The sequence below is a fragment of the Rhipicephalus sanguineus genome, chromosome 2, assembly GCF_013339695.2.
Source record: "Rhipicephalus sanguineus isolate Rsan-2018 chromosome 2, BIME_Rsan_1.4, whole genome shotgun sequence".
NCBI lineage: Eukaryota > Metazoa > Arthropoda > Arachnida > Ixodida > Ixodidae > Rhipicephalus > Rhipicephalus sanguineus.
The window spans coordinates 101,561,119-101,587,469 of NC_051177.1; the positions used below are offsets into that span (position 1 = coordinate 101,561,119).

General features: G+C 45.1%; 2 protein-coding genes across 4 annotated transcripts in view; both read right to left on the minus strand.

The window, feature by feature from the left end:
* The window catches only part of LOC119383469 (structure-specific endonuclease subunit SLX4), a 30,741-nt gene extending 12,301 nt beyond the window's left edge, over positions 1–18,440 (minus strand). For all 3 annotated transcript variants that reach the window (XM_049412528.1, XM_037651599.2, XM_037651597.2), the window contains exons 1-12: positions 18,174–18,440; positions 16,384–17,110; positions 14,858–14,984; positions 14,093–14,226; positions 13,194–13,271; positions 11,777–11,920; positions 8,747–8,834; positions 8,587–8,679; positions 6,701–6,901; positions 6,367–6,516; positions 3,879–4,064; positions 400–560 (exon numbers count right to left, since the gene is read on the minus strand). In XM_049412528.1, coding sequence (XP_049268485.1) covers positions 400–560; positions 3,879–4,064; positions 6,367–6,516; positions 6,701–6,901; positions 8,587–8,679; positions 8,747–8,834; positions 11,777–11,920; positions 13,194–13,271; positions 14,093–14,226; positions 14,858–14,984; positions 16,384–16,589 — 1,568 coding nt within the window. In that variant the 5' untranslated portion in view covers positions 16,590–17,110; positions 18,174–18,440. The remainder of the gene's footprint in view (positions 1–399; positions 561–3,878; positions 4,065–6,366; positions 6,517–6,700; positions 6,902–8,586; positions 8,680–8,746; positions 8,835–11,776; positions 11,921–13,193; positions 13,272–14,092; positions 14,227–14,857; positions 14,985–16,383; positions 17,111–18,173) is intronic.
* A 1,060-nt stretch (positions 18,441–19,500) lies between these two features.
* Positions 19,501–26,351, minus strand: part of LOC119383470 (protein diaphanous-like) — a 42,294-nt gene continuing 35,443 nt past the window's right edge. Inside the window, 1 exon segment of the mRNA XM_049412529.1 lies at positions 19,501–23,023. Coding sequence (XP_049268486.1) covers positions 22,920–23,023 — 104 coding nt within the window. The 3' untranslated portion in view covers positions 19,501–22,919.

Consider the following 26,351-nt stretch of genomic DNA (forward strand, 5'->3'; position numbering starts at 1 on the left):
GGACCGTGCACAGGCACACTTTGATCACAACAATGACAGATTTATTTTCTGCGCCTCAATCTCAATACACAGGGCACAGTTAGTCCGGCTTAACTCTGATCGCCCATCTGAAACCCACCGTGCTATTTCGCATTTACGACACTAACGGTGGCTTTATGTTCACACATCACAGAAACATGACTGTACAGTGAATGAAGGCACGCTAACAATTGTGCTCAGACAAACACAATTGGGAATGCTACAATTAAAAGCAAAGTGACACACAAAACTCCCAAAAGGCACGAACAAGGAGTGGCTGGATTCCTGCTCAGAAATAACCAGGAAAATGCAAATGCAGAGAACACAGTAGCAGTGCTCAGTTATATTATAAAAAGACATAACGAAGGAATGGAACGCAACCTGAAAGCCATGCCCCTGAGATCGAGATGAAGACGTCGGTCGTCATTGTTGAGGTCGAGAACACCAGAGTAAACGTAGTGAAGGAATGCTAGAATGCACGCTTTAGACCTTGAAGTCCAGTACAACATTAGCCCTTTCTCACCCGGACGAGAGACGACCTCCTGCAGAAAGACAATGTCAGCGGTTGGCAAATGTAAATGACAAACACACTCCTACAGTCGCACTGCACAGCAATCATTCGCACATGTTGTGTCGTGCGACCCCTGGTGACATGCTGAGACACCAGTGCTGTTGTGCTCTCTATTCATGCTACTGGGGGGAGCTGGGTCTCTGCCATGCCTCTTTGCTACCACCAATTCGGCGTGGCCATGCCGGTCATGTGACCCGTGCCTCGCGGACCAATAGCCTTTCTTCTCGCTCCTTAAAACCGCCTGCAATAAACGCGGGAGAGCAGTCTCCCGTCAGTCTCGCCGAAGCTCGGTCTCTGCGTCGTCACTCCGCACGCCCTCCCGTCGTTCGGCCTCTCCGTCGGCCCGCCGCGGGTTACGCCGCGCTCCTGTCCTACACAACACATGGCGACGAGGTGCTGAACCCGGTTCGACAGGGACGCCAGGAAGAGCACGACGTACGTGACACTACGCTACGAGTCACATTTTTCTGCTGCGCGTCGGTGCTGCTTCCTGCACGCTACAAGCGCGTCGACCTGACTTTTCTTTGTTCCCGCTCCGGCTCCCTCTACGACGCCACCTTCCTGCTTGAGCCTACTGCCTACCTCCTGCACACATGGCGGCTCATTTTGCAAACCTTCCTTCGTTCCTCAACGTTCCCGGCAAGCCTTCCATTCCTTGGCATTTATGGAAAAAGATTTTCCAGGTACACTTGAAGGCGGCCGGCGGAAGCGGCTGGGAGGACGAAAGACGCGCGTCAGCACTTATCAGCGTGCTCAATATCGAGGGCCAGCGCAAATACTTCGCGGCGCAGGAGCAGCTCGAAGCACACGGCGGCCCAAATGCTACGCACACGGCCAGTACACCGACGGCGGCGGACTCGGGCACGGTGTCGACAGATGCGGCAACGACGGAGTACGACACGTTGCTACAATTCCTGGACGGGCTTTTCGCAGAGTCAACGAACGTGCTAGCCGAGCGGCACCTATTCACGAGCCGCGAACAACTGCCCGGCAAAACCTTCCTCGAATTCGTCGCCGCTCTCAAGGAGAAAGCCCTCTCGTGCAAGTTTGGCGCCACTTACGACGACAGAGTGCGGGACCAAGTAATTCACGGAGTCGCCAACGCACATGTACGGGCCAAGCTACTGTCGTACGGGGAAGCCCTTACGCTGCAGAAAGCCGAAGAAGTTAGCCACGAATTGGAGGCGCTCAACAAAGCCAACGCGGCGTTCGGAGAAAATGAGCGGCTGCTCGGCTCGCACTCCGGTTACGGCGGCAGCATCCAGTGCGTCGCAGCGGCTCAAAATGGCGGGTCGGCTGCTTCGCTGGCCCCGCATGTGACTCAACATGGCGGCAGCTTCCCCCCCAAGTCGGGCGGCCGCATCCGCGTTCGTTGCCAGCAAGTGCAACAGTCTGCTTCCAAGCCTCAAGTTGGCCCTTGTTTTCGTTGCGGCAAGTTAGGGCATTTGGCGACTTACAGAAATTGTCCTGCCAAAAAGAAAATTTGCCAATTTTGCCGTATCAAAGGGCATTTCGCGGCAGTCTGCCGTAAGCGACGAGCGTCGGTACAGGAAGTTACCCCAGTTCAAGGTCGTGCCTCCGGCACTGCCACAGTCTTATCCGTGCAAGCTGCGCCGACTAGCCTAAGGGACTTGCGCATCCCTGTTATCGTCGGAGGACATAGCCACATGTCATTGCTGGTGGACACCGGAGCCACTGCATCGTTAATGACCAAGAAGGACTTCGACACGCTTTTCGCTTCGAAGCATCACCTGCTGCAAATGTCAGTCCACATGCAGAATTTCTCCAAGCAGCGCATTCCAATTCTGGGCTGTTTCCATACGGACTTGCAACACCGTGGGAAGCAGGCTCACGTCACATTTTACGTGACTACGTACGGGACTTCGCTACTGGGGCGGGACGCCATCCAGAAATTGGGACTCCTGATCGACGGCGCAACGTTGACGTGTCGTCGCGCTTCACCTGTTTCCTCGCAGCTTCCTGCAGGTGTGCCTCCGGGATTTGAGCACCTGTTCGACGGGGAGCTGGGACTTGTCAGGGACTACGTCCACCGTGTCAAGAGGCGGCCGGACGTACCAGTGTCCACCAAGCTGCGTCGCCTGCCTCTGGCGCTCCGGCAACAAGTCGCCAGCGAGCTGCGCCAGCTCCAGGACGACGACGTCATCGTCGACGGCCGCGGTCGACGGCCACATTCAAAAGCGCAGATCAGCAGTGCACAAAGTTTGTCGCCAGAGAGTGATGCGAATTGGTCTTCAGCATCGGCTCACGGCAGCTGCAATCAGCCCAGTTCTGGAAGAGATGGGGACAGGTCTTCGAAGTCGGCTCCCGACGGCCGCCACACGCAGAGACTTCCTGCAGGGCCTGGGTCACGCCGCCACAGAGGACGCGTAAGCCCCCAGCCACTTCAAGGACTACATCAGACTAAGAAGTCTACTTAGTGTTTGCTGATGTATAACACACTTTTTTATAAGGATGCAATTCTTCCCAGGGCGGGACGATGTTGTGTCGTGCGACCCCTGGTGACATGCTGAGACACCAGTGCTGTTGTGCTCTCTATTCATGCTACTGGGGGGAGCTGGGTCTCTGCCATGCCTCTTTGCTACCACCAATCCGGCGTGGCCATGCCGGTCATGTGACCCGTGCCTCGCGGACCAATAGCCTTTCTTCTCGCTCCTTAAAACCGCCTGCAATAAACGCGGGAGAGCAGTCTCCCGTCAGTCTCGCCGAAGCTCGGTCTCTGCGTCGTCACTCCGCGCGCCCTCCCATCGTTCGGCCTCTCCGTCGGGCCCGCCGCGGGTTACGCCGCGCTCCTGTCCTACACAACAGCACAGAACTCTTCAGAAAGCATGAACAATCACTGTATAGCTGGTAAAGTATGGCTTACTTAGCCAAGCGGCCTACCGCGCAACACAAGCTCTCACATTTTACACCTACGCTATGACTGCGGGGATGGAATTTATCACTATTTTGCATGAATTCTGCATTTATACGGTGCAGTCGGCATGCTGGAATATTCATGAACTCTTTTGAAACATACATTTGCGAGGAGCAATTGTTAGATTTAATGATCAGATCGCATAGGACACTATTGATTCGATATTAGTACTTCTCGGATATTCACACACCCCTAATTCTCGTTCCAGTGCTTTGTGGAGAAAGGTAACGCAAAGTGACAACTGACGTTCACGAAAGAATACTACTGCAAGAAACAATAATGCAAATCATCTCACGGGTGTACTATTACTCGAAAAGAAGTGCTTCAGAGCCAGCAATGTGCAAGCACTCAAACCTTTTCAGCAGCAGGACACTGAGTGAACAAGATTGCCCGATGTGCGGGGATGACGACACCGTCTTCGGCGATTATTCGGATGTCGCAAAATCGTCTGTGGCCAACCAAGGCATCCAGATTCTGCAGGACCTTTCTTGCTCCAGGTGCCAGTGATGAGCCTTCCTTAGTCGGTTCTTCCTCAGTTTCCTGTAGAGGAGAATTAGCATTTAAAAAAAAAAAAAAAGAGGCAAATTGTAAGTGTTTATGCTTGGAATTTTTTTATTTGCCCAGTGAATACACGAAAAGGACTGATGAAAGGGACTGCCTAAGCAACTTGACAAGCACATTGGCCCCAATTACATAGGCAAAAGTTGCCAATGAACTTACCTTAGTCACACTAAGAAATCATCTTGAGAGAAAAAAACAACTCTGCAACATTTAGTATGACAAACAACCTAACAAAAGAGAAATTACATAATCAATTTACCTCGTCACTTTTATCAAACATGCATTTAACATACACAATTAACGATTCATGAACTAAACAGCATCTTATATTCGAACAGAAAAAAGAGAACGCTATTAACAGACTCTGCTTAAAAAACACAACTTATATAATTCGGACAAGGAAATCTGAGACAGGACTAATGAAGGGTATTCAAGTCATTCAACAAGTCTTCAGTAGCTCCAGGTTATCATATCGCCCTTACAGCAATATCTGTGAAAGCAAAGAAAATTAGAGCTGTGCGAATAGCAAAATTTTGGGTGCGAAGCGAATTCGAATAATAAAGATTGAGTGCGAATCGAATCGAATAATTTCGAATAATTTTCGAATATTTCTCAACCATTTTTCGAATAATTCGAAGTGAAATTACAGAAAAAGTTGCAGAGAATCCCTAAGTATGTTCTTGTGAGATAGCAACATGAAAGTGTTTCTTTTCGCTAGGTTGATGAAGCGCTGGTGGGGTCATATTTCATAGTTGTCTTTCTTACCAAGAATGAGGCAATGTAGAGGCCGAATTGTATTTATGTACATGATTTGGTGCAACCAAAGTGTTGCCGACAACACTTTACACGTGATAGGCAGAGATGCCATTTCCTCAGCCTCTCCTCCTCTTTCAACTGCTGTGGAAGGCCGACTGATGTGGCAGACAAGGGTGTGCTCCCTTCAAGTCCGGAGTTCCAAATCTGCCTCGTAGACGTCGATATATAAATACATCTGAAATTTAGGATGCTAAAAAGCTTAGGCGTCCGATTTTTCGGACTTCCTGCCCAAATTTCAGGTCCAAAACAGCATTAATTGAGCCCCCAACTCTGCCACATCTTTCATCTCCATATTAGAACCAGCGTTTTCTTGAGTAATACATTTGCGACCGCAGCGGAGCTTGAAAGGCAGCTTTGCCGCAATACGGGGTGTGATGAGGTGAAGCATATTGAAAATCTAGGGACCACTTCCAAACGGACGTTGACTGTCTCTTGGCCAAGTTCAACCGTAACGGACCTTGAAAGGCAGCTTTGAAGCAATACCGGGGTGTCATGAGGTGAAGCATATTAAAAATCTAGGGACCACTTCCAATCAGACGTTGACTCTCTCTTGCCTCAGTTCGACCGTAACGGAGCTTAAAAGGCAGCTTTGCCGCAATACGGAGGTGTGATGAGGTGAAGCATATTAAAAATCTAGGGACCACTTCCAACCGGACTTTGTCTCTTGGCTAAGTTCGACCGTAACCGAGCTTGAAAGGCAGCTTTGCCGCAATACGATAGTGTAATGAGGTGAAGCATATTGAAAATCTGAAGGGGTCACTTTCAACTGGACGTTGACTACATTTGTCTTTGGGAAGTTCGAATAGTTCGAATAGTAAAATTTCAGTGCGAATCGAATCGAATAGCAAACACTATTCGAAAAATATTCGAAATTTCGAATATTCGCACACCCCTAAAGAAAATGTATAGTACACAGGACATGCATTTTAAGAACCTATTTTACACCCTGTGCCTTTCTACGAGTGCTCCTTATTGTACCATACCTTTCAAACAATTTTCCCGAGTAGTAGTTGTTTCCATGCCGCCTATTTTTAATGTGCTTAAAAATACTACTCTCTAACATGCACAATTTACAAAAAAAGTCTAGTGCAAAACAGTAGCTGATTTGCAAAGCTATCGTTTTTTCAGAGGTGAGAAGGCAAGATGTAAGGCACACCTTTATTTTTCACATAATTTTTTACTGCAGCGCACGCCCCCGCTCCTGCTTACAGCTACACAAACTCGGCACTGCTCCCACTTACAGTGCCCGCGCCACTATCGCTTATAATGACTAACACTAGGCTCTGGGCCCTTTCAAATGATAAAACAGACCCCAAATGTACTTGCACTAACGATAGAGCTTGGTATGTTAAGTCAGCATAAGCTCAACTAAGAAAGTATCCGTTATATGGAATTATGCAGTCTGTGTGAGTATGTGTGTGTGTTTACTTTGGGAAACCACAGAAAAGGCTACGTAGAAACTCACTTGAGTCAGGAATCCTTGACCGATTTCACTGGAACCTGGCTTTTTCAGTTGAGTGGCGTCGGGGCACGCTGCCGTGGATGACAGCGTAGTGTTAAGCGCAGAGAGGAGTCCATCGCGATGCAGCTGGGTGCTGAGTTCTCTGTCACTTTCCTGCGGCAAATGTAGTCGCAGACTTAGTCACCACTGACAATACACAATGCCCAAGTACTACACATGTACAGTATAGCAATGGCACTTGCCGCCTTTGTGCTCGCTTACACGATGTGACCACAGGTGGCCCAATAGGTGTACCACACTGGAGGCATGAACATAAGCAACATGAGTGAATGCTCACCAATTGCTTGGGCTTCCCTGTGGCGAGGTCATCCACAATGTTGAGGTCTCCTGATAGGCGGCGGCCTGGAACCTGGCTCAGAGACTTCAGTCGGCTCCCCACCTCGATTGCGGACGGTGTAACGACTGGGCTCAGGCTACGCAAATAATAGTCTTCCTGCCGCTCTCTGCATTCGCCCGCAAGGCTCCAGAGTGGAGCATCCTTTATAAAACAAAAAGCCAGCATTAGAGATTTAAAAAAGTCACACTTATGATTACACTTAAAGATACAACAAAAAGAAGAACGAGTTCTTACGTTATGTTTAAACTATCTATACAAAATGTCCCTCTTGCCACGAAAAGAAGCTTGGCATGGCAGAAAACGTGAAAAAAGAAAATGTACAAGGGATGATGCCACCTTCTTGTAGTTCATGCAACAACTTGCCGCGATGTCATAGATTTCTGACTGCGTCTGCTAGAGCCAACATAATTCTTAATGAGTAAAAACGAATCAGAGTTTTCTGAGTGATCCAGAGACTTGACATGGCAAGCTTCAGTAGATTTTATTGAGCCAATGTGGTCAGAATATGAAACAAAGATACTCATGTCCGTGTTGTCAAACAGACATTTTGGTGGCGGGGTATCGGCATGACATTCAAGATGAAAACTTTCAACTTCATTTTCTCTTCTAATAATGAAACTATCCTTGCAAAATGAACAACAATAGAGTTCTTAAAGAATAACTTGTCGGTCTAAATTGACTCAGTGTTTCACTTGAGTGCCTCTTTAAAGTCACCCATGTAAGCAATCGTAATTGAGTCATATTTATATTAACTGAAACAGCTGGAGATGACGGCATTTTTGATTCAGTGTCAGAAGCTGTGGTCGGTTATGGTAAAAAATATGAAATGAAAGCAACAGTTGTACGAACGAATATTCTCAGTAACTTGGCTTCATTTATGACAACTGTTTCAGTGACATTATTTTGCGGTTGCTTTTGCGTAGTCTGTCTTTTCTTCAAGTTGATTTCAGACCTTTTTCTTCCTTTCTTTGTAACATGGCACACTGACACAATACTAGCTACATGCACTATGAATCTAAATGCCTGAGCTCAATATTACTTTACCATGTCACAGAAAGAGGTATAAAATTGCTTGGTATAAATATCAGCTTATACAGGGAATTATAATTCTACTCAATGCAACGTTGCACACAAAATTAGCAATAAGTTAAACAAAAAAATTCTGCAGTTATTGTAGCGCTAAATCCTGCACTAAATCCTGCGCTAAATCATGCGCTCATGTTGTTCTTCTCTAGGCCCTAGTGTAGTTCTAAATCCTGTGCTTCATGTAGCTCCACTACCGTGCAACCTGAGGAAGCACATAGCATGGGCAACCCAGCGATTCCCTTGACATCATGCACCTTTTCCCTCTCTTGCGCGGGCGGCGCAAATATCAGCCAGATGTTTTAGAAGCGTTTTTCGTGATTTTAGGTAAATTATTGGAATTAATTCTTGGTTATTTCTGTAGTTTATATTATTTTAAACCTCGTTAGTTTATTCTGCACTGGTTTTAAGCATTTTTAGCCTTGTTTTAGGCTTGTAGTGACCACTGCATGACCATGCGACATAGGACAGTGGACGACAAGCCGAGCCCCTAAGATGCTCCGCACTTAAAAGAATATGTCCTCGTGACTTCAGTGCGAATGTGCTGGGCTAAATGTGTACATAGACCAAAGCACACAAGTACCACTGCTAGAACGCCCAATGTGTCCATGAAAAAACCGCCACAGTAAATAACATACGTAACATTGCACCTGTACACAAGCCACAGCATACAAGTACCACTGCTAGAACACCCAATTCTGTCTATCAAACAACAACCACAACAATAATACATAATACCGCACCTTTGTTGAAAGCTCCTTGATGCGGTTTGAAAGCTTGCCAGTGGCTTTCAGCTTTGTGCACCATGACAGATCACCGAGTTCCAAGCCAATCATCTGTAAGCAGAACGACAACACAGTTCAGTGAAGGAACCGATGATGAAAATGCTGACTCTTTCCTCACCCTCTGCGTCAGGAGGTGTTCAATCTTCTCTTCAACTTTCTTGGCCCGTTCATCAGCCGAGGTCAACAGCAACACAGGGGTTTCCTTGCTAATTATAAAAAATGGAAAATAGAATGCATGTTTTTGAACTAAACATTATATCAAACTTTGCAACAGTAATTGTTTGTGGCAAAATAGCAAAACATGTCTTAACTTAATCGAAAGGCCCACCATTGCATGACTTTTCATTAAGTAAAAGGCATGCATGCATTAAAGATGATGCTGTCACGTTATGATGACGATGCATATGGCAACTCTAAGCTCATGTAAAGGAACAAGCTCTATGGTGGTCGAACTTGTTCTTGGCAAGGCAAATGACACTCAGTAAAACGATTGCGTTTAAAGGGACACTAAAGAGAAACAATTAATTGGTTTAGATTGATAAAGTGTGCTCGGAGAACTCTTGTGTAGTTTATTTCACCACCATAGGTTTATTATTAGAGGAGAAAATCAAGTTCAAAGTTTCATTTTTAAATATCGCGCCGAACTTTGTAATTCGTGACGTAGAAGACTTCAAAGAGCATTTAACGTATTTTGGCGCCACCGGCTCGACAAAATTTCCGCAAATTCGTTATGTCAAGTTTCTGGCTCCCTCAGAGGTCAATGTACTTCGATTTAACCGATTAGGAACTACGTAGGCCCAAGCAGGCACCGTGAGAAGTATGTGATGTCACGGCAAATGGTGCGGGAATTCCAAGGTGGCGTCGCCACCTGTATTTTTTTTTTGCGCGTTTTCTCGCTTATTAAGCGTCTTCTCGCAGAAAGCGTGGTGTTTTTCGTACCGTGGAAGACTACTTTACTAATGCGAGAAAAATCGTTTTGCTCTTTAGTGTCCCTTTAAAGGCTTGCCAATCATAAGTAAGTACAGTAAAAGCTCGTTAGTTTGACACCCGTTAAATAAAAAAATTGGATAATTCGGACGCCTTCTCTGGTCCCGACAAGCATATGTATTGTTTAATGGCATCAAGCTCTCTTTATTTCGGTCATACTCGGCCGCCACTCTGTGAATTTGGACGATTCTCGGAGTGCGCTGAGCCCGACCGCTGCAATTGTGCGACACAAAAGGAGCGAAAACGGCGTTTGCAGAAAACCGAAATGAGGCAGTGCAGTCTGCATAGCCATCATGATACGTGCGAACCGTACGGTAACGATTTTCTAGTTAATTTCGGGTTTGCATGTTGCGAGTTAGTCAAGACGGGAGGTCTTGAGCCACGGTCACATTGTGAACAATATCACGAGTGGTGGAAATTGCGGCTTTTACACTGCTCTTATGCAAAGTAAGTACAAGATTTATATATCCATCAAGAAAATGAAAGTGTATCGACGCAATAGACATTTGTTTATTGTTTTCTTGATACTTTCGATAATTTGGAATTTGGTTGATTCGGAAATCTTTTCCGGTCCTGTGAAATCAAAATTAACGAGCTTTTACTGTAGTTGATAGTTCGTTATTTACACGCACGAGTCACGGTGCATGCCAGAGCATACTGCCCGGTTCAAAAACTTCTGAGAAGGTTCAAACTCATTAATACGTGGCTTGCACCGAGCGATAACACGCTTAGCACAGTTTTAGTCGGCAAAACTCGGTCATGGTGAAAAATAAAAACAAGTATGGGTGTCAGTGTGAACAAATTAGACATAAGGTCTAAAAGAAGCCAAACCAGAAGAAACACAGAACACAGAGGACAAAATAGAAGACAAACTGGGGACTGCAGTGATTACATCCCTTTACATCAATCAACTTGCAACAATTATCGACACACAGAAAGCAGGATTCACAAACCTGTTCCAAAGACTACCATGCTAGTGGTGTACAGCTCTATTAGTAACGTCTGCTTTTTACTTCTGCTTCTTTTGTGTAGTGTTGAATAAAACTTCTTTGCATGTTTCCTTTCCTCTTGCTCTTGTTCTCATTTTCTGAACTAAATTGAAATATTAATCTTCAGGATGATGCCCTTCAACTTCTATAAACATCTGCGACGGCCTCTAAGATCCCCATTTGTGTATGCTGCCAATCTCAAAGGCCATACAGTAAAGCAAATGCTAACAAACACTTTATGAATATTTGTTTTTTTTTTCCTTTATTTTCTTTCCCTTGTGGTGGAAGCAGAAATTATGTACACTCACTTCACACTTGCATCTTCGGCGACCGTGCCAAAAAAAAAAAGGTACTGCGAGTCTATACTCGCGGACAACTTTTTTGGCAATGAAGGGAAGGCTGCAGAGCCAAAGTACGCGTGTGCTACCACTGAAGAATATAATCCTACAATTGCATCCGTGTTTCCTGCGTGAAGATAAAAAAAAACATTACTTTATTTTCTATGGGACACTGTTTGAAAAAAGGGCCAGCACGCACCAAGGAGATGTACTTGTTTTACTTTACGCAGTTTCATTTCGTGTTTTTGCGCGTGTGAAAACGTCGCACCTTTTACATGCACCTCCCAGTCAAAATGGTGTCTCCACCTTCAGGTGAGCGCTAGTTGCCCTCCAGCTTATCCGAATACTCGCCGAAGGATCTTGTGACGAATTTCATTATCAAATGGCTGCCTAAGCCTATGATGGCCACTCGAATAATCAAAAGGCCCTCACAGGAGATACGGAAGGTTCATATACCAAAACTGAATTCGAAACACGCGCCGAACCGGACTACTTTGCGGAGCAGTACATGTGAAGTAACTCCGCCCCCATGGCCTTTCCTTCATTGCCAAGAAAAGTTGTGCGCGAGTATAGCTGACAGGGGGAGTCTCCATATTAATCTTGACTACCTGTGGTTTATTAATGTGCACCTAAATATGACTACACATTCCACATTTCACCACCATGGCGGTACAAAATAAACTGTACCGTGGCCATCCTGCAGGTCAAGTTCCCCAGAATTTGTAACTGTTCACCTGCCTGCCTTTCATCACTAAAAAAATTGTTCTTAACAAGTTCACAGTTTACTGGCAACATACACACACAGGTAGAGCAAGATCAGTAAAAGCTACGCACACTGCATGCTTTCTTCTCCTCCCTGCAGAAGGGCCGCTTCCGAACATCTCGCAAAATCGCCGTTGAGCCTCGTCCTGGTCTCTGCTTGCCGTGGTCAATGACGCCGACAGGGCACGTGCCATTTGAACTTCTTCTTGATATTTGCTACATATAGATATCACGGACGTGTTACGGTACTTGGGTAAGCGCACACACAAAATATACACAAAATGCTCATCCTAGCATCATTTTTTCTTCCCTGTCCAAACATCTTTTTCCCTGTATTGTGAAATTTTATTATTATTTTTTTCTTGCATTTACTTGAGAAAGTGGTCTACTTTCGGGGACACTGTTTTGGCAAATTAACAGTTTATTTCATCATCATCATCATCATCAGTTGTCAGCCTCTGATCTACTAAGCACACTAAGTTGCATACGTATTAGCAAATACGCATTTGGGATGCCATTAAAGAGAATGTCAGTTATGCTGTTAATTCCTGCAGTAATATTCTGTAGTGGACTCCTAGAAAATATGTGCCCCCACCCACCCTCACATTGATACACACCTTCCAAGATTAGTTTAAAATTAGTTTCAAATGTATATAGCTGAACCCCTTTATAAGAGACATGCACTGAGGAGCCATTCTGGTCCGTTATATGAGGTGTCTCTTATAAGCGGGGTAGTACCATGTTCTCATTTTCTGGTCAAACCCCACTTCAATGAAGGCACGCTCGTGTCTCTTATACCCAAATGTCTGTTACATCAGTGCCTCTAAAAAAAAAAAAAAAAGAAAGAAAGAAAGAAAAAAGTTACCAGCTGTAAAACAAGGCTTCAATTGTAATGCGGTCATATGCTTTTGACAAATCGATGAATATAGCACCGATTTGGAACTGTCGTTAATTGCTGAAGCGAAGTCTTTTGTAATCTCTAAAAGGGTTGTGTTACTGTTGACACTTCCTTTTTTAAGCCATGTTGCCTCAGGCATAAGATATTTTGTTCTCAGTGAGTCATGATTGCTCTGCTAATGACGACTTCCAGCAATTTACAGCGGTAACTCTTCAGAGATGTTGGCCGATATTTATCGAACAGCGTATTTTTTTTTCTACAAAGAAAAAAAAAACACTCGTCTGATCAAAGTTGGGCCAAGCTGACATTTAACTGTTACTTCAAACACTTCCTGCTCCCATAGTATATTCAGTATTATTTGATCTGAATTCCAGATGAGCTTAAGCTTTACTGTCTGAACAATCAGCCTCTTGCATCTGTTTAGCTTTATCTTATGCGATCAACACTTAATTTCAGTTGATCCTTGAAGCTGAGTGAGGATAACTGCTCCTAAAGGATGCCACGTATGAAAACACACATTGCATGGGAACACTGCAATGTAATACGAAGATGGAAAAAAAAACACACTTCTGCACTTTGTTCCCCCTTTACCTTTTGGGTACTGACGCCACCGGTCTTGGCTTTTTTGCTGGTCGCTGTGCAGTTGATGCATCTGTTGGTGCATTTCGCCTTCCAGGTATTTATGCAAGAAAAGAAGTGAACATGCAAGTTGTCACTCTGGCATGCTAACTCACACCAAGGCTAACTGGAGCAAGACTAGGAATATAACTACTACCTTGCCATCGCAAAGTATTGATGACAAACTTTGAAAGTGGGGGAAAATATGCTGTGGATGCTAAGTTGGGGTGTGTGTTCCAGGCATTTTTTTCTGTGTCCCTGCAGAAGGCTATTGCGTTTCCATAAAATATGTTCACTCAAGCGGCCACTTTGCTCACAATGGATCAGTAGGCTGCCCCATTTTCTCACTCCTTGTATGATGGAATGCTGAGCTAGTTGGTGGGGATTCGTGATAGAAGATGGTAGGTGTTCAAACACAGAAAGAGAGAAGTCCGGACAACACAAATGCTGTTTTGTGTTGTCCCAACTTGTCTCCAGGGTCCGTGTTTGCGCGCCTACCCTCTTTCATCGTGGCTCACTCTCGGTGGGGATTGAGCCTTTGTTCATAGATGTTATGCGCATGATGTACGAGATGATATCGATCTCCAGAAAGGTGTACACGTTAGCATTTACAGTAATACGTACAGTCACCAGAAATATGGCGAATCCGTGCACGTACTTAGGCCTGTCTTCACTGGTTTCATTTAGCTCCGCCCTCATGCCCATGCTTGGCTAAATGTCCCGTGACAATATCATCCAGTTGGCACAGTAAAGGAAAGGAACATGATCGTTACAGTACAAGTATTAAAGAGAGAAAGATGGGCATGCATCACAAAAATTAACTACACAAATCAAGAAAAATACAATGAATAAGCAGAAAAAGAGAATATCACCTCCTCCTCACAACAGGCAGGCCAGCGGCCATTCTCTCTTGTACATAGCGCTGCTGCAAGCGGATGGCTTCAACAACTTGTTTCGGGGACATGCCTAGTTTCGTGCTACATTGCTTTATGTGGTTCTTGCAGGCCTGCATTGGCAAAAGCAGGAAAGCATATAAAATCAAGTCTGCAATCCAAAACAGAACCCTAGTTATACAAACTTCACACAGCTGCTCAAAGATTATGCGCGCCCCAGATCCCCAGAATATTTCTCATGGCCATTTACACAGCAGTGCACACTCCAGTGTGCCATTTGACAGGACTTATGACCACTGCTGTGAGCAATGCGTAACTGCCAGCAGTGGCTGCATTCTTGATCAGCACCTCTTGGTCTAAGTTACAGTTATACCTGCAATCATCAGATAAGGCGTCTCCTGCAGATTAGCGAACACTGCCACCATAAGGCTGGATATACACGTAGATGTACAATTGGCATCAAAAGGTACACAGACCACAGAATATGAGAATTTATGCACTGTTCCGCAGCCACTGCCAGAAATACAGTACAAGACTAAGTTTCCCTCACATGTTAGTACAGGCTGGAAGTCAGAACACCAGACATGACCACCCAGACTGCTAAAATATTTACTTTAACTCAGAATTCCACGATTTGTAAACGTTTACTGACATCGGCGGTGTCGACAATGCTGTAACAACACAGATGGATAAGCAATGAAGCCATCAAGATTGAATGGAGGAAAAGATGGAAGACAGACAAACCTCGGATGTCTTGAACGATCGTTCACAGAGGGGACAATCTAGAAGCACAAATCCGGGGGATCCGTTTCGAGATGGGGTCGAGACGACAGGCTCCTGCAGAGGCTCCTTCGCCTCCCCATCGAGGCACCTGAGCAGTGAGAAAGCAGTTCTTTTGCTGTTGTTTTCTTAACCAAGAGTACTTTTTCCAGAAGTTGCCATTTTACTCTAGAACAGCATGCCTTGTGACAGTGAAGAGCATGTTTATTCACTTATGTAGTTTAGACGGTATGAAGAGGCCCCGGGTTTACCTAGAATGCCTGTGAAGCACACAGGCACTCTAGGCAAATGTTCGATGTAAATGGAGTAAAAAGCGCTCAAAGCAGCATATGTGCAGAGACTTGGACATGATGTAATACTTTTTCTTTTCTACAAACAAATTTTTTTTTATTATTCTTAAACGAGAATTGCTTTTGTTCAATTAAGGGTTATGAACAAGAGGAAGCTTGAAAAGAGCACAAATAATGATGTCTTGTTCAGCAACTAAATCTGGGACAAACATCAAGGTGCCTCTTGTGCAGCTTACTCAATCCAAATGTGTGCACAATCAGTGTCGGCTATCCATCAGCCACAACAGTCATATTCCCAGAGCCCAACAAAATATGAAGGCACAACATACTGCTTTCTCCAGCACAGCAAAAACGCATGCACTGCTTGCTTTCTGCAAGCTTTTTTTTTTACACTACCTAAAGGCATTTTTTTTTTTTACATCTCATAAGGGCAGCAGAATGATGACTAACTGCTACAGGATTTCTACAGCCACACACAAAAAGCACTTGTTGCAATACTCACACTGCATAGCAGATTTACGTTTCACAGGTTTAACCCAATGACAACATCTCTACTTCAGAGGTATCGTTTGCAAGTACTCAAAGTACATAGGGCTTCCTGCAGGCTACCAATGCTGTAATTGTGCATTGTTTCCATCTTCCTTAAAGCCAAACAAGTCACTCGGCACAAGCTAAACTAAAAATCACCGGGTTGGGCTGACCTAACTTAAATAAGCCAACACAGCCACTGTAGCAACAGTGCATGCAGATCAGTGGTACTTCAGGAAATATGTGGACTACAGCTATTACAAATTAAAGGAATATCGTCTTCCATATTACAAAGAAGCAACAAAGGGAACTCGTATAAGTTCCTGGAGAAGAAAGCTTCGTGGTTGAAGAAAAAGAATGTTCTTGGCATTGAACCTGGCACCATCCAAGCTAACCATATTGCAGGTTGAGGTCAGGCAACTCAAAGTGTCAGGAAACCAGCAGAGTGTGCAATACCTTTCTTGTGTGAAACCTTCTGCACTCTGAGGACGTTCACAGAACAGACTTTACATGCATAGTGAATCACCACTCCGTGTTTGTTCGTAAAGGAAGGCAAAGTCAACCACGGCACCAGTTGCTCATGGTCATAGAGTGTGACACAAGGTGTTTTGGTAGCCACAGTTACCCGAACACCCTGGCTCACTAACGTGACATTGATTTCAGAACCCTCACCTGTTCACATGAGCCATCCGCTGCGCTCCGTCAAGCGATGTGATGTCCTTGCGGCACACAACACAGACGCATGACTCGGTAGACTTGGGGTTTTTGCTGAAGCGCTGCAGGCACTTCTCCACGTGAGACTCCATGGCACCAGCCACGCATTCTCCACATGCCGGGCACCTGGCCTCAGGCCGTGGCCACACAGCACATCTGTCCATGCTACAAGTTTACTACTAATTCTAGAGTCACAAGGCACTGCTGGCTGTCCAGGATTTCTCAAAAAGTTTGAGCTACAAAGATGGCTACGTGTTGCTGCTGCTGCGGGCACACATGGCATTGCAGATGCACACATTAGGCCTTTATGTAGCATGCAGAAAAAAGAGTCAGAAGTGGCACTTTGCTTTGTAAAAAAACAATGTAATTATTGAACAATAACATACAAAAAGTGCTTGATCTAAAGAGATGGCTAGATATAATGCATAAGCTTAATCACTACATTAAAAAGAAAAAGAGACAAGCTCGCTTGAAAAAAAGTCCTAAAAAAAGCAGTACTAAAGTATAGTTGCTGTGCACCACCTACAACACCAGTGATGGCTGTAAGTCGTGTCTTGGACACTAAATAACTTTGCCATCTTTTGAGGGGTGATAGCCGATGGACTCGTCAAGGGTTCTGGTGAACTCCGACGGGATGGACAGGGGCCTATTGGAAATCTTTATGTAATCAAGGGGTGCAAACAGCCTGAAACGAGAAAAAATAAAGCAAGGAAAACTCAGGATTATGTTGGATAATTAAAAGCATGCGCACTGAATGCGGCAGATGCCATGTTTGGCTGAAGGCTCTCTCGCGCATCAAAAACAAGCATATCACGACTTTGTGCACTAGGTGAACGAGTTTCTCAAGCAATGATGGTCGCAGGTGATTGCTGGAGCGCACCTTATATTTGTCTCGCCCGCACTCGATAAATCTTCGTGCAACACCCCTGCACATTCACTTCGCACAATGCAAGCTCGCTTCAGTTATCGGCTAAACTTGCTGTGCTGGCTTATACGATGTCAATGAATAAGTGTAAAGTAAATACGCCTTAATTGCGGCAGCACTCGGGCGCCTAAGAAAACATACAAGATTACACACTCTATTGCAATCACGGCCAGCGCTCCACAATGTATGTACAGTAACACGCAGTAATCGCTGCAGGAACAGTCGCCGAACTGCGATCTTGGTTCCTTACAGAGAACTGTAGGTGGGTTCGCAGTGTTGCATTCGCAAGCTTTAGTGATAACTGTACGGTTATCTGGGAAATCGAGGCGTATGTGTGTCACGCCATTTTCGTTCTCCTAACGCAGCAGATTATTGGAGGGTTTATTAACGGGTTCAGAGGTTTATTCTTTTTGGTCAACACTCGCATACCATGAACTGTGGACGATAGTCGGCATCCAAATGCGACGTTCGTTTTTCCTTCCGAAGAACGTGGTTTACACGAATATCCGCGTTACCCTTACAGGCTTACGAATACGCCTCGAGTCGTAAACGTGAGTTATCAGTAAATGGTTCGGTAAACAAGTGTTGATGGCAGTGACCAAAGGGGCGAGCTTCGTCGGTGCGCATTTCAGCGCTTCGATGCGAGTTCTCGCTCCTTTGTTCGATGGGTCCAACTGTCCACAGAAGCGACCCAGATGGCGACCTCCTAATGCGTAACCGACCTCGGTACGAAACGAAACCTAGCACTGGGTCACAGAGGTGACTTTGTTATCCCCGCACAAGTGTCACTTGCATCCAGAGAGCAACGAGTTACGCTACTTACAGAACTAAGCCGCCAACCACAGTCGTGTAGACGACTCCGAAAAGCGCCACTCTGACGCAGTTAGCGCCTGCGCGCGTGCCGCGCAGATGCTTAAGTTTGCCAGCAGATTTGTACACAACGTTATTCATATTGACGGTCGCTCCTGATCTGTCGTCGCCGTCTATAGTAGTTATGTTGACTCACACTTCAACTCTGCAAAAGCGAGCCCAGTTTCCGACTACCATAACGTTTCTCAAGTTCTCCAATCTCGAGTTCCCCCAACAAGACGAAAATAACTGCGGAAACGGAAATGCGTTATGAGAATAGATAGACGATGCTACCTTCCTTGTTGCTTTCTTTACAAACTAGAGGGCGCCACAAAACACTGCAAGTTCACTTTCGCAACGTCAGCGCGCAGACTGGAATAATCGCTCAAATTTCCACAGGTCATCGTAGAGTTCTTCCAGGCCTGTTCTGGGTACATAACTCTCGACTAGAATGGTCCCTACCCAGTCCTTGAGTTTCTTGGGTACGCGCGATATTTAAAAAAAAAAGGGGGGGGGGGGCGAGCTTGCGTGCGACGCATGCGCACTGGCGACAACCCAAGGTGATTGCGCGCGCAAAGCTCTACGTTTCAAAATTCTGGAAGCTTCCACAAACTGCAACGCCAAGACTGGCCTAGCTAATTCATTACATTATTTGACTTCTTGTGTTGCACCTCTGTAGCAAGTCAACTATACATACCTCAGGTGGCAAGTAAATAATAATTTGCTGCTTAATTGTAGCCAGCACACTTGAATAAACATGTACGCAGAAGAAATGAGAATGCATATGAAGCGCTCGAAATACTTCGTCTGAGTCCTTAAATCCGTGATTTGAAATGCACTGCCAAGTTGTTAAGCGCACAGAGGGGGGGGGGGGGGCGCCCCCCCTAATCACCTAAGAGGGGGGCGCAAAATCTGCCCCGTACATTGACCCTTCTAGTCACCTAAGAGGGGGGGGGGGTGCAAAATCTGCCCCATACATTGACTTAGTAGGGTGGCGTGTGCTGCGATGAACCTTTGCCCCCCCCCCCCTGATTGGGAACCCTGCGCACGCCCATGAACCACCCTACCAGTACCTGCTAAAATACTTGTGCCCATTTTTGACATGCTCATGATAGCATGTTTAAAATTATGAAGCGGCATAACCTTTTTCATAATTCTGCACCACAAGGTGCAAATTATATATTTCAAAAAATAAGTTCACTGGGAATTTCTTGATCGGATGCACATTCCCAAGGCAACAAACATTTAGACAAGTAAGGGTAAAACAGGGCGAAAAACACACACAAACATGAGCCACTTGATAAAAACAACAGATTCATTTTATTTGTACCGGCATGGTACTGGCACTTTAATGAATCTAAGCTCTCTACTATAAACGGACACAGCATATGCCAGCATTGAGCAATGTCCCGCCATGAAGTACGTGCGTTGCTGAAAAATGTAGCATCTGATGCCACCCTTCAGTAAAACAAGGCTTTCGTTTGCACTTATAAAGTTCTAGTAGAGGTGAAACAAAAGAAAGGGTGCCTTACGGTACCCAGCACAGGGATAGGAGTTGCACGTGAAATGCAGCGAGCGGATGCACGCTGTGACATCCAGTGAGACGTTACAGCAAATGAAAATAAAGCGCGCGTGTGACGAGACGAGGGCAATGAACAAAATCGAACTCATTACCCGCCATTGCAGAAGTAAGGTGAAGCTCAAGTACCTAAACTAGCAGAGAAGTCTCACGGCTTGTGCCTTGTACTCTATGCTTTAGCAGGATAACAAATGAAAATGGAGAGAACTTAGACGTAATAGACACCGCTATGCTCAACAACATACTGCAACATGGATTGGGTGTAGTCAATCTGTCATATACACAATATGACGCACGGCACGTCATCTTTCCGAGGGCCGTAGCATTTGTGCTCACCTATAAAAAATATGTCTTGTATATCACAACTAAACTTCCCTTGAGCATGGTGCACATTTTAGTCTGGAAGTAACGACGTGCCCAGTAAAAAGGCAATCTGAAGTGGACTGGGCAGACTTGCAATCTTCATACATCTTTACACGTTTACACAAACTGTTTCATCTGTACACCACATGCATTCAGGATCACAGCATTTGGCGAGGCCTTGTCAATAAGACCTGCCTGTAAGCATGGTCCCACGGCAGTGTGTAAACTGCTCTAAATCGTGTATGAACATTATTATGCACAACTTTCTCTATGTTACAAGAAGAGAACCTTTGTCACGAGTGGTCGCTCCTGCATCGGGGTAAGGCACTCGCACCACAACCGTGCAAATAGCGTAAATTTACATAATATTCTATGTACAAGCATGTAACAATTTTACACTTTCGTTACAGCACGTTACTTACACCCACACGACACAGATGAAGTTCATGAGAAGCGAGCAAAATGATCTTTTTAAACTGCCGCCAATTTCGATACCCATGTTTTGGTCAGCGTAAGAACAAGAGGGAGCAAGACAATCTATACACTAAAGAAAAAATTGCACCATTTGGGTTCACGTTGCCCACAAAAAATCGTTGCTTATCTTGCATAGCTTTCCTTCTACAAAGACCACACGTAAAGGGCTTCAATGTTATGGACAGCATGCATGCACGTTATCAGCGTGACAGTATTCTTGAAAAAAAAAAGTGGCGAGTGTAGAGTTTTCAAGAAAACAGATGAAGGGAAGACAGACGAAGATTATCGTTTGAGGGCATGATACTCCTCAAATGGTGTAACTTTCTTTAGAAAAAAAAAAAGTGTACAAAAGTCTTTCAGACTACCATATAGCCATGCTATAGAGAAAAATAGCCAACTAACAAGGCATGGCAGCATAAAGAAAAGCTACTATGCACAGACTTCACATTATGGCCAAAAAGCTTGGCAAATATGTCACAGGAATGACATGAATAAAAGGCTGCGTGAACTGCAAATGACAACTTCAATCCCCCACCCCACTACATTTCAGTCATTAGTACGACCAATCTGAACTACGGCACCAGTGTAAAAATATAAACTTTCTGAGAAAACAGGCCACTTTCATACCACTACTCAATACTAAAGTGAACCAAAGCTGGCATTATACAACACTGCGGCAATGACACGCACCTTGCCATTATGGACAAAAATATCTTGCATTGGTATTAAAATTCACCCCTAGTGCATCTTGTAAGGGCAGTAGCTTTATGAAGCATATATCAGCAATGCCTCGAACTTGTATGGTACGCACCTGCTTCCCCAGGACTAACCTCTTTGCATTACTTTTAGGTCTTTTTTTTTTCACTCTTTGCAGGGCTCGGGAAGCATAATGACAAAAAGGAGAAGGTCACTTAGTGTACAAATATGTATAGCCTCAAAGTAGAAAAAAAATTGTTACTGTCTGCCTGCAGTGTAGCTTGTGCCTGGAAATTGAAGTTCTTGACTGTGCGGCTGCAGTTAAATGTCGCAGTTAAATAACAAAGCCCAAAAATGCAATAGAACTGTAATGATGGCCAAATCCTTTCTAGGCTTAGCACTTCGCATTCTTAACACTGATCCGACCTTAACTGTGCGATATCACAAACAGCTTGCCATGCCAGTTGGGAAATTTGCTTAATTTTACTGCATTCATCAGGAAATTTGCCATACAGTAATGCAGATGTTAAGGAGCAATGCTGTATAGCAGTAGCCACTGGCAGCCGATGTGGCTATCCCACAGATTTAGTCTGGTTAGCAAAACTATCTAAAAAGTTCTTATGACAGAGAAATGGCAACATTTAAAAATGAATCCAGACATTATCCTTTCCCCCTCCCCTTTTATTTTTTTAACCATAACATATGCCTCTATAGTCAGTGCTGCAACTGCCTACATACTAGGCGCAAGACACTCAGAAGTCAATGTCGATGTGTTTGTGCTGCACGTCGACACAACTACATTTCTATTTGGCAAATTTTAGCACACAACCAGAGATCGATTAACAAACTCACTTGTGTTTTTGCTTCATGAGCTTATAATACACAAGACAAAATCCTCACGCTGTCCTCCCCACGGCCTGCGTAAGCTGGCACTGCTAAATCTTTGTTGGCCATCTTGGAATGTTCACCACAAGAGCACACCTTCAGCGTATCAAGCATAATAGCCTACTGCATATAATAAGCAAGTAAGCTATCCTTTTCAAGCTCTATATAAAATCAGTAATGCCAACTATGAATGTGAACTTATAAACTATTGTGATAAGACTTCACTATATTCCTCTGAACCTATACTGCATGAAAAATAATGTAGATGATTAGACTCATGATGCTGCGCTCTAATACAAGGCATATTCCCATATGACACATACACTTGCAAACTGCAAAAAAATTTTTAAAAATAATAATAATAAAAAAATAATCAAGTGTGCGAGTACATTCAGGGTTCCTGCTTTTGCTTTTTTGTTCTCAAATTTCGAATGCAAATTCATCGGTGCGAAGCAACAAACGAGATGTCTTCAACGAAACCGGAGAAGAAAAAAAAAGTAATAGGTACAAAACTAGCAATACAAGAAGAGAGCCAAGCAAAGCGTGTTATTCCTGTAGAGCCAACCGCACTGTGCGTCTTCCCAGGCACGCGTAGTAGCAGCTTCCTGGGCAACCTCTGTCGTCGGCGCATTCACGTCGTGTTAAAGTCATGTGAAACAGAAAACACGGGTAAAAACAACTCTCGAAGATGGCCACCAGAAGTCAGGAGCAAAGCAGTTGCTGTCAGCTCTGCTGCGTTATCGTCCGGCATTCGAGATAGTTGGGATCACCAAACACGGCTGCTCCACCTCGGGAGCGACTCCTTGTCAGCTGAGCCTTGTTCGATGCTGTGAAAAAGAAATAAAAAAGACACGGTTGCTCTGTACTCGGGTGAATGTGCTTTGGTGGAAAATAAAAAATTAAGAACATATCTGGGAAAACAAATGACCAAAATTGTAGATGTGAGGAAGGCATTTTCAGCATCTTGTCCAATGTTAAATAAATATTAAACTGCATCCAAAGAAAAGTTTGATAAAATGCAGCGTGAGACAGAAGTTCAGGAGAATATGGAGGCTGTAGCCATCTTGCAGGCCATGTAACTTGCTACTTTTGCTGGTGTCTCCAAGTTTTACACTTTCACAAAACGCAACTAGTATGTGATCAGTGCTATCAGATGGAATCATGCCGGCACGTTGGCTAGCAAACTGCAGTCCACCCAAGCCGAGCCACTGGCCAAAGCAAACATGCGTATCCTGGTGGTACGAGTCATTTCAAGCACATGTTGCCGAGCGCGGTAGCCTGGTTTTTTGGACATGGAGGGGGACTGTGTATAGGCCTACAGGTTCGAAGTCAACTACTACGGCATGTGCATGTAACCTTATGCTCACATTCATGACGAGCTTCCCGCAATCACTTATCACCAGCCACTTCACCAGCTGTTGGCAAGTTCTCACCACAGCCACGATGCTTACCCATAGTGCAGCTTCAGTTAGACTGCTAGGCATAACCACCAGCAGCAACAGGCAGTTAACTACAGTGGCACTTCATCTGGAGAAGGAAAAACTAAGCCGGGGTTTCATGCTTCGCTGCCAGCACAGCTTTTCTTTCTTGCTTGCTTTTTTTCTTTCCTTTTTTGTTTTTTAACAGCGAAGCTGTTAAAGCTGGCAGTAAGACGTCCGTTAACAAAAAAACCCTGCTGCGCCGTCGCCATTGCCATAGCAACCAAGGAGCAGCCGCCGTCGAGCCATTGCCATAGCAACCGCCACAGTTTCTTACACCATGGCTCAGGGGCAGCGATTTCAACACATTCAGAGTGGCAAGCTTTCCGCGTATTCCGCATCCGCCCGTCGCCGTCTCTTGGCTGTTGCTTTTTCGGCCAAGCACACTGGATCCAATAGCCGCCGGCATTGCGATTCCCGTGCTACAGCACGACGGGCTGAGGATCAACCAGCTTCGCTGTGCCAAGCTTTATGGAACTTAATGCAAACTTCCCACATTTTTTTCTTTTTGGCTGCTGTGTTACTGTACATATTGATCACGTGCAAAAAATTAGCGGCACGCCTTGAAGCACAAGGAGTGTTTGTTGCTGTTTTACACCGTTACCAGGGGTAGGTAGCAATGTGGTACAGAAATCAAAATAGCATAGGTTTGCAAAATCTTGCATGTGAATTATGTATACATATTTTTGAAGCACATCTAAATGAAAATTCACTTCACTATGACTGAAACCTTGTTGGTTTTTGGTTTCACTAGCAGAAGCAATGAAATATCAATTTACTTCTTTCTATCCATGTTTGTTACAGTGTGTCGCACAGAACAAAAACCAAGAACGAAAAATGATAAACGAAAAAAAAAAAAACTATATTTTTGACCGGAACGAAAGCGTAACCAAAACTTCATCTATTATTTCGTTCCGGAGTGAAACCAAAATTTTTTAAATCGTTTTTCGGTTCACGAGAAAACTTGGCAATCCGGAACAACCGAGGTCATGCAACATGCGCAATTATGCATATCTCAGGGTACAGTGTTAGCGTGTACCTCAGGCAGGAATTCCAAAGCAAAGATATGTTGAAATTGTGCGAAAAACGAAAACAGTGGCAACCAGAGATGTTTATATTAACGCAAGTGGACTTTTGCGCGCCTGTCACACGGGCCAGCGTGGAGAGGGCATTGTTGGCGCTGAAGTTTGTTACAGCGAAAGCTGTTATGAGATCACAACAGCCGATTTTGGTGCCATAGTTGTCCGCCGCCGCCGGTGTCCGTAACCGCTATCGCGTGAAATAAGAAAAAAAAATGAAATGAAAAACAAATTTCTAGGATCCAATGGGATTTTAACTCGTGCCCTCTGTGTGGCAGTCGAGTATTCCACCGCAGTGCTACGCTGGTGCTTGTAACTCGTTCGTAATAATACTCTATACAGGCGTCATGTCGGACAAGGAATCGTGTTAACATATGTAATATAGCATGGCAGAAGAGTAAAATAACAACCTGGCGTCACACAATGTGAATTGCGCAACGAGTCGGTTGTTGAATGCTTCCAACGCGTTACAAAGGGGTCAGCCATAATTCTTCGTCCTGATCAGCCACAGCAGAAAGTGCACATAATGCCTTACAGATGTGTAGCGGGTACCACGATTCTCCGAAAAATGACGAAAAATGGCATAGTGGCTGCTTCGCTACTTCAGAAAAATTACGATGATTTATGGCATAGTGGGTACCTTGCATGTGTACTTGTATTAGTTGCCCCAAGAAAGTCTACAAGTGGCTCTAGAAAGGCCACTCTTCCAGCTTTCGATGTGACTGTGCTGCGTGTTCCACGCAGGCCTGGCGATTTTTTTTATCAGAACAACGGTCTCGCACATCAGAGAGTACACTCAATGACGTGCTGCTTCTGAGATCGTGCTCACTCCCTTGACACAAAGCACTGAGCCCACTAAAAAAAATCGTAATTGACTTTTGAGAAAATAAATACCACGACTTTGAAGGGTATACTGGTTTGTGCTAGTTGGTAGGAATTCGTGGTACATTTTCTTAAAGGGGTCATGAACCACTTTTCCAAGTAATGATCTAATGGCCTCAGTATCGGAGTGTACTGCCTCCCGAATCGATTGCCGCAAAAATTTCTCGAATCCGTCAAGAATCAGCGGAGTTACGGGGGTTTGGCGCACGCTCCCAGCGCTTTCTCTCTTTTCTCGTGCCGACGAGCACACTGGAAGCTAGACAGGGAGGGATGGCATGGGGGAAAGAAGTTACGCCAGCGCGCGTCATGAAACGCGATCGCTCTCCCGCTGTGATTCGCTTGCGCGAGTGCGGCTACCGTGTACTGAGGAGTGCGGCGCCGGCAAGTGGCGGCACCCCGCGGCAAGAAGCGCATCTGATCCGAACGCCGCTCTCGATTTACGTCGGCTATCGGCCAATAAGCATGCTATGTCTCTTGCGACGTACAGCGGACAGACGCCCCGCCCACCGACGAGAGTGAGAACCGGCCTCTGTTTGAAAAGAGGGTGCCTGGGGAAACGGCAACTTCGCGCTCCGCTTGTGGCCATTACGCGGCGCGCACGACTGTAATATTTGGCAGAGCAGTTCATAGCCGTGTCAGCTTTCCGCAGGATGTGTTTTTTCAATCAGCCCAAGGGGTGCTTCATGACCCCTTTAAGAGGAGGGCAACTAACTATA